This window comes from Centruroides sculpturatus, unplaced genomic scaffold (genome assembly GCF_000671375.1).
Source record: "Centruroides sculpturatus isolate CEXI.00-Female unplaced genomic scaffold, Cexi_2.0 scaffold3629, whole genome shotgun sequence".
Taxonomy (NCBI): domain Eukaryota; kingdom Metazoa; phylum Arthropoda; class Arachnida; order Scorpiones; family Buthidae; genus Centruroides; species Centruroides sculpturatus.
This window is the reverse complement of record NW_019387759.1, coordinates 1-9,370: the sequence shown is the minus strand read 5'-3', so window position 1 is coordinate 9,370 and position 9,370 is coordinate 1. Positions and strand designations below refer to the sequence as shown.

Sequence of the window (9,370 nt, the reverse complement as noted above, 5' to 3'; positions counted from 1 at the left end):
TGAATTAATATACAGTAGAGCATCGATTATCCGACTCATTTGGGGACTCAGGTTGGTCAGATAACTGAAAAATCGGATAACCGAAAAGAAGGAAAAAAATACATTATTAGTATAGTATATTAGGATATTAGTATATTCCATGTAATTAGTTTATTATTATATTGCTATTAACCAACTTCGCGTTGAATTTTCATCGATATTTAGCCTAACAAATTTTTATTTTTTTAATAATAATCGTCGCTATTGTATCGTTAAAAATTATTTTTAAATTATTTTATTTCTCACGAAACAAACAACCACTCATAATTAGAAAATTAGGTCTCATTTAAATATTGGCCTCCCTTCAATGGTCGAGCCATTGATGCCAGCTAAAACATGCAAATATTTAACAAAAATAATATTAAAGTAGCCAAGATATAGCCAAATATTGTAATACCACATCACTAGCAGACATTTGAAATTTACCGACTAGAACAGTCTGTTAACCAATGTGACAGTTAATCGGGGGTCGAATAATCGATGCTCTACTGTAGTTGTAAACTAAATAATTTTATGCAACTTAATGAAGAATGTGATTTTTTTCATACAAAACTAAATATACAGAATTTTAGTTTATATTTTTGTCTATTGTTTTTGAAATGTAACTGAACAGTTAAGATGCAAAATTGCTGTCAGGAGTTGATGGTCAGTCTTATGAAATTTTATCTTGTCCATTTCAGATTAGGACAGTTATTCCATCCTTATGCATTTACAATCAGTTATAAGTATTGAAATAAGTATTTTTTCTTTCACTGTGAGTGCTATTTCAGTATGAATAAAATTATTGAAAGAAGAAAAAATTTTTAATATTATTCATTATTATAATATAATTAATTTCAATGCACCAAAAAAATTCTTACATTGAAATTATTTTGTGAAGTATCATATTTTAAAAAATTACATAATTATATAAATTATTACTTAATGAATATTTGCATTCATTTTCCTATGCTATCATTTAATAATATGTTCAGATATTCTAACAATTTGATTCTGTTTTACTATTATGCTTTTAATTATTATTTTAACCAATGCAAATTAACATTGAAACTAACATTCTTTTATCAAGATTTTTATCTAATTCTCTTCTTAAGCTTCACATCTTGAAGATCTTTTTCTGATGTACAGCCAATTTTTTGTAGAAGTGAGGTATATATTTTAGCTGATTAATAATAAATTAATTATAAATTTCCATTTTTAAATACAATTTTTAATTATAGAATGTTACTTGGAATGGGATTTTGTTGGTTGATTATATCAATTATTGCTCAGATATTTCATGTCTTCAGTAACTTAAATTTAAAGTTTACTTGGATGGAAGCCCAGTAAGAAATTTTAAAAATTTTTCTTTATGATTAGTTTAAGATTCAAATTGGATAAATATGAAATAAAAATTTATTTTCCAGAGCAGAGACTGCAAAGATATCATTAATATGCTTAATGTTAATCTGTTTAATGTGGAGTGATGCAATTTGTGTTGCTATTGCAACAAGCTATTCAGTATATTGCCAACTGATAATATCATATCTACATAATCTTTGTGGATCAGTGAGAGAGAAAACATTGACATTTCAAGATTTTATTCGAGTTAGTAGAATTTTCATATTATCTAATTATATTTAAATTAGTTAATTTTATTATTTGTTCATTGTTTAGGATTTGCAGGAATCAAGAAAATTTATTAAACATTTGAATAATGATCAAGCAATTGGAGTATCTCTATTAATACTTAACATAGGCAGTATTACTGCTGTTGGTATGTTTAACTTTAGTTTCCATTCTTAATTTGATAAGACAAATAAAATAAGGTAGATCATAATCAATATAATATGAAAAAAAGCAATAGAAAAAACTATTTAGGGAAAAAATATAAAAATGTTTGTATTATCATACAGTATAAGAGGATGCTGAAAAGTTTTGTATTGTGATAATTCAAGAGTAGAGATCAATTTTATTTAAATATTGTAAAATTAGTCAATAAAATAATGTAATATTTTAACATTAAAAGTGACACATTTGTCACACTTTTTGGAAAAGAGAAGTAAACTTTTTTTTAAACGTGATGTTATCACACCTCTCCAACCTTATCACACATCTCTGAAAAACATGTTATCTGAGTCAGGACAAATATCAGATCATCCCATAGATGATATGAATCAACGGATATGATTGGAGGAATTTTCTTATAAAAAAGGCAAATTCTCATTATTTGACATTGTCACCTTGAATAGGACAGATAGCCGAGGCAACGAGAGGAAGGAGACATCCCTAGAAGAGACATAGAAGGAGACAGCTGACAGCCATAGACAAGAGGCAGAGGAAGAAGATTCTCACATAGAAGAAAGTCAGGCATAGAAGCCCGTCTCGATTCTCTCCTCATCCAGGCCCTCCTCATCTCCATATCCACCAACCAAATAACCAGAGGTATTATCACTATTTTAACCGAATGTAAACACTCTCATAGTTAGAGGTGGAACAGTTCATTTAGTTTTTAGCTCATATTTTCCTTTGTACTTCTGATATCTCTTTGTTTTATTTTATGTAATTAAACGATTTTATTATTTGTTAACCTGTCTGTTTCCCTCTGTTAGTTAATTACAGACATTCACCCCGCTGTGATTGCAACTACCTGCGACTTCTCCTCACTCGATAGAATAGAGCATTCCGTTTAACCATAGCACGTAACATTGAGAGTTAGGGCATAAAACTTCTACCCTAGCTGGTATCAGTCCTGACAGTCCAACGGATTGAGATATCCAGACAACATTTTATATATTTAACTCCATCCACTGACAGAGTGAGTGGATCTTACTGATCCGACAATTAGAGGATTAGAATAGCTTTATATCCTCACCTGTATTCTGTGAAGTTCCAAAAACAGGTTGAAATTAAACATTTATTATAGAAATTTATTAGAACAAAAACTAGGAAAAAACCTCCATTGTTAAAACCAAAGATAAGAGAGTTGTGCTAGTCATATGAAACCGAGACAAGAAAAAAAAAATACTATTAATGTAAAACATGGCACAGTAAATGTAAATGAGCGTCCTCCAGTAGAGATGGACCTTTGACAAGATGCTCATATACAAATAATTAGAAGATAGAGAATTTTGAAAAGGGGAAAGGTTAATGATAAAAAGGGACGTCAGGTCATTAAAATTCTAAGACGTCATAGACTAGACAACAATCAGGTAAAATATGAGAACAAGTTCAAAGTCCCATCAATGCCTTCTGTCCAGAGTTAACTGATGGTATTGGGCAAATTCCCTGAAGCGGACCTTTCTCGTGACCCAAACAGGTCTTGTCTTTCGCTTAGGGACAGATGAGGGACAAATCGTGGGAGCAGATAAAAGGGACTTGAAACCAATCAGGATAGAAGAAAAGGGGAAAATGGAGATTGATATAATCCTGATTTTCAAGGACACGAGGGATTCTCTGAAAATGTTCCAACACAAAAAGATGGTGTGTGTCACACCCTTGGGACAAAGTTTTCCATCTTCATGCCTATACTGAAGTCATGCCGATACTGATGCCAACTGATGGAGTCTCCCCCACTTGTCTCAAGAACTGTTTAACAACACTGCCTGGGGCCACCTGCAACGATGAACAACAAAAAGAACATCGACGCTCAGGAAGTGAACTACAAGACAACATCGATGCTCAGGACTTCCGAACAGCTGATTGTGTTCAGAAATATTTGATTCGTAGTGTAAGTTTGTTTTATGCTAAAATAAACAGATTTTTTGTAAGATACTTGTCATCTTTGTCTCCTCTGCCACACCCACACACGAACATCCCTAAATCATCCTGATGTGGGATTAACAATTCCCCCTAAAAGTTGGCTAACTTGGGAAAGTTTGATCCAGGACAGGAGTTGGAATTTTCGTTGGGTGGAGAGACTCAGGAGATGGAGGTGGACCAGAGGAGATGATGATAGCAGCATGAAACAATAATCCATTATCGGCAGGAGATCGTATTTGGTATTCCTATAGGGAGATACAGGGTTCTATATCTGTGGTGAAACAGGTGATGACTGCCTCCTTTGGCTGTTAATTACGATATTAAAATTTGTAATGCACAGCCGGGAGGTCAAGGGATCATGGGAAAGCATCACTTTTGTTGTCGAGAAAATGTAAATTGAGATGTTCTCAGGTAACAGATGACAACAATTATTGAGTAGGTATGATGAAATCGATGACCAATTTTTGTCAAAGCTCAGATTATCACACAAGACTACTTCATAAATCATTCAGGAAGCTCTGAGAGAAAAAAAACTCAATTTATCCTGCACTATCCTTTATAGTCTTGATCTTGTACCAACTGACTCTCAGGTATTTCTAGCACAGAAATATGATTTCACAAGAAGGCATTTTATGACTGTAACAGTCAATGCTTTTGTGGAAATTTGGCTAAAGGTGGGGGAAAAAACAATTTTTTTATTGACAGAATACAAAACTGATTAATCACTAGAAGAAATGTATTGATAAAAGTTGTAATTATGTTAAAAATTTCTAAGCTTTCTTTTTAAAAAGCTTTCTTTAGTTGCATATCAAACTTTTAAAGTAATGAGTTATGAGCTTCTCTGCAAAACTTTTCAGTTTTCCTTTGTATTTTTGAATTTTTTTTATTAAAAAAATTAGTTTTTCAATAACTTTAAATTGATTAAAAAATTTTAAATGAGTTTTACATTAGTTATTAATAAGAAATATTCAATTTTTCAGCAATATATGGAATTTTAACTGGAAAAAATCATAGTATGAGTAATCCATTTTCTATTATCTCACTGTTAATAAATATCATATTATGGATTTCACTTTTAGCTAATCCTATTATCCAAGTAAGTTTTTTAAATATATATTAATTAATAATAAATAAATAAATATATGCATTTATAAAATTTCTTCAGGCATATGTATTATAATAGTATTATAGTCACTTAGAATGTTTGTATAATAATAATAGTTTGTACAACATACCAACTATACCCTATGCCGAAATAAACATACATGACATCTGATATGTTGTTAACAGAACATGCAACTGGAAGATACTGATATAGACAACATTCACAATTTCTGGTACAAAAAGTTTACATCACTGCACCAGGAACTAGCTAAACACCTAACACACATCATCATCAATCTATAAGACATGCCAAAATTTCTTTGGCATTGATCACCTACATGAAACCTAAAAACAACAGTATCACAGACTCCACACAATACAGACCAATTACATGTCTTCCAACACTCTACAAATTACTGACATCCTGTATTGCAAACAAAATATACAAACAAGTTGAAGAACACAACATTCTTACAGAACTACAAAAAGGTTGCCATAGAAATCACAGGGGATGCAAAGAACAGTTACTCATAGATTCAGTCATTCTACGGCATGCACACAAACAACACAGAAACATACACAAGGCATATATAGACTATAGAAAAGCATTTGACAGTGTTCCACACAGTTGGCTGCTACATATTCTACACATGTACAAAATACATCCATCACTCATTGCATCCTTCCAAAACACTATGCAGCACTGGAGAACAACACTACATCTCAGGATTCATAACACTTCCATATAAACAAACCAAATATTCATTAGGCGAGGAATTTTTCAGAGAGATTTCCTAAGTCCTCTCTAGTTCTGCTTAGCCTTGAATTCATTATCTAACATTTAAACAACATGCAATATGGTTACAATATCAGACATGAAAAAACAACACAGTTTACGCTGTCACATCTCATGTACATGGACGACATAAAACTTTATGCATCCACACAAAAACAACGTCATCAACTCCTACAAATCACACATTCATACAGCAAGGACATACAAATGGAGTTTGGCCTAGACCAGGGGTGGGCAACAGTTTTTGCCCCTGGGCCAAATTGGAAAGAAAACTTTTTCTACGGGCCGAACCAGAGGCTGCCCTAGGAAGATTTTGAGGTGGTGCAAGATCTCATTGTGGTGTCACTCCGTAGAGACTAAATTGTAGATAGAGATTACAGATACATTTTTTACATTATCATGCTTTATCAACATTCTACACTGTACTTACAAGATTTGTAATGGAGGGTTAACTCTAAATGCACAGTGAGTTATTGACCTTTTTTTTTTTAGGCGTCAGAATTTTTCATTGAGCTATTCGGACTTGAGTAGATAATATTAAAAAATTGATCATGGGCCACATAAATTCATTAGACAGGCCGTATGTTGGCCATGCCTGGCCTAGACAAATGCAAAACACTTCACATAGAAAAAGAAGTCCTGAAGAAAGACAATTTTGCATTGTAAATGGAGATGTTATTGAATCCATGGAAGAGGGTGAGTTCTACAAGTATTTAGGATTCCAACAGGCCAAACTAACAAAACATGCACAAATAAAGCAAAGATTAATTAAAGAATACCAAAATAGGTTAAATGCTATTCTCATAACACAGTTAAATGCAAAACACACAGTTAAAGCAATAAACACATATATCATCCCAGTACTCACTTACTCTTTTGGCATTATGCATTGGACTCAAGCAACTCCAAACTAAAACAAGAACAACACTTACTAAGAATAACCAACATCATCCTAAATCTGCCATAGAAAGATTAACCCTTCCACGTAAAAATGGCAAATGTGGCCTGATTGACATTGTTATAAATAACATTGCTAGACCCAATACACTATAAAGCTAGACTCCAACAAATGCCAATAAAGTTATTAAGAGATGGTGCCTAACACCTCTGTCTATTGCCAAATTGGTTGCATAATTTATTTAGTAATTAGTTGTATCTAGCCCAATAGAATTCGGCATTGGTTGGAGTCTAGCTTGACATAGTTAACCTTCACTACAAACAAATACAGACACTGCAAGAGTTATCCAAAAAACAAGAAACATCACAGTTACATAAAGCAGTAACTCTAGCAGACTCAAATAACACACCATTAAACTTACACTCACATCATACAGACTTGACACAACATATAAAAAGCATAGACACCATTAAGCAATCGTGGGCTCGAAAGGCACTCCATGGCAGACATCCTTATGACCTGGCCCAGGATTTTGTTGACAAAACTGTGTCAAACAGCTGGTTAGATTGGGGATGCCTCTTTGGGAAGACTGAAGGATTTATGATTGCCATACAGGATCATTCATAAATACTAAAAACTACAGAAAACACATACTCATAGATACAACACTCACAAATGACATATGCAGAAAATGTCATACCATACCAGAAACTATACAACACATCATTTCTGGTTTCAAGCTGTTGGAACAGACTGATTATTTATTGATACATAGACACATAAATTCCTGAATACAGACACACAAACTTATTTAATTTTAGTCATGTTTTGGTTTCTATGCCTTGACTCTGGTCTGTCATAGTACACAGCAACTGGTGTCAACTGAGTATAACCCACTAAAAAACTCAACATAATAATAATAATTGAACGATTGAAAAAACAACTCGCTGCTCTTTGGTCCAATCCAGTCACACAAAAATGAAACAAGCTAGATTAAAGATAGAACAAAACCTGACACAGACAACATTCACAATTTATGGTATAAAAAATTTATATGTCTGCACCAGGAAGTAACAATACAATTGTTGATTGTGTGTGAACACATAATCAACTAAATTGTTTTGCTAAATTAATAATTCAGAAGATATGCCAAAATTTCTTACATGAAGCATCAAATACATGAAATTTGAAAATAACACCAGACATCCTACGGATATCGGCCTTCTGACACTTTATCAGTGGCATGCCATCCATGGAAACTGGGAAGTGCCGCTTCCCTTGTATTTTCTAAAATACAGGGAAGCTACTTTGAATTACTTAAAATTAATATTTTATTATAACCGCATTATGTATTTTATTACAAATTTCTATACACATGCAAAACAATGATAAGATTGCTATTGTGTATTCGAATATAAATTCATATATGCATATTCCCAATGGAAGTGCTGTATTGTCAAATAAGGGACAGTTTCCATGGAAAAAATATCTGAATGATGTAAAGCAGCCAGATTACAAATATGCTGTGTAAAGTGCATGGGTGAATGCCCATGCACTTTACACAGCAACAACCTCTGGTGGTTCAGATGGTGGATGCTATATACCAAAATACAGGTAACCCCTGTATAACACGGTACTTCTATAGCACGGATTCACTCTAACACGGTTCGAGAATTGGGAACATCCTCGTATAACACGGTGCTTTTTTAGCACGGATTCACTCTAACATGGTTCGAGAATTGGGTAAAACCCTTATACAACATGAAATGTAATAGATTTTCACATACTTAAGTACTAATAGTTCATGAAAATTATTATTTTCGTGAACTATTAGTACTTAAGTATGTATATTTTCTTTTCCATCTTCTGTTGATACACGTAATCCTTCTCGAAACTTGTTTCAGTGTTGCCAGATCTCAATGCTTCTGATTTTGTGTTGCCAGATGTTTTCCCTTATTCCATACTTGCTTTATTTTTCATAAGTGCTTAGCACCATATAAGGAAATTTATAAAGATTCTTTAACTAAAAGCAAGCAATCTAAAATAGCATATCTTTTGCAAAAGGTAGAGCATGGATCTGAAGATAATGCAGAAAAATGCTCAGAGGATAAGGATATGTTGCCAAAAAGAAAACGCCCTTGGTTAATAGTGCTTAGTGATGACGAAGAAAACATTGTTTAATTTATATTAATATGTATCGCTTAAGAAAATTTTAATAAAGATATTTATCTTAATTATGAAAATACAGTCGATCCCCCTATAAGACGGTAGATACGTTCTGTTCTTTATGAATCGATTTTGTAGGAATCACAGCCAATCACAGCCCGACACATATGAAGTTTACGGACTACGGCTGTTTGAAAGGTTTTCTTCCATAAAATTAATCGATTCTAGACTAATCCGACTCAACATTTCCAAAATACGTATATTTGTTTTTGGAAATAATCCGTATAAACTACGCTATAAACAAAAAATTGTAGGATTACTTACCGAGTGTGCACCATTCGACATCGCCGTTGCTCAAGCTTGTTTTTGTCGTGGAACAGCTCAGCAAACCACAGCTGCGATTTCTGATGTTATTTTTCTGCGAAAACTTCGTTGAACTTTGGAGACATCATTAATATAAATAATTTTAATCGCCGTTGAATAAGAAATGTTTCTTTCACAAGAAATGTATAAAATTAAGTACTGTATTAGACTTACGGTACCTAATTTACATACTGTACAGACAATAGTTTGCCTAAACTCTCCGTAGGTGGCGCTAGACGGCGGAAAGCATATATATATAATTA

At 32.9% G+C, this 9,370-nt stretch overlaps 1 protein-coding gene across 1 annotated transcript; it reads left to right on the top strand.

Annotated features, from left to right (window-relative positions):
• The first annotated feature begins 999 nt into the window (after positions 1-999).
• On the top strand, positions 1,000-5,160 carry LOC111616623. Its single transcript, XM_023358016.1, has 5 exons — positions 1,000-1,188; positions 1,260-1,364; positions 1,446-1,626; positions 1,696-1,795; positions 4,761-5,160. Exons 1-5 carry the CDS (start codon positions 1,160-1,162, stop codon positions 4,898-4,900), a joined length of 555 nt encoding a protein of 184 aa, XP_023213784.1. The 5' UTR covers positions 1,000-1,159; the 3' UTR covers positions 4,901-5,160.
• The last annotated feature ends 4,210 nt before the right edge of the window (positions 5,161-9,370 follow it).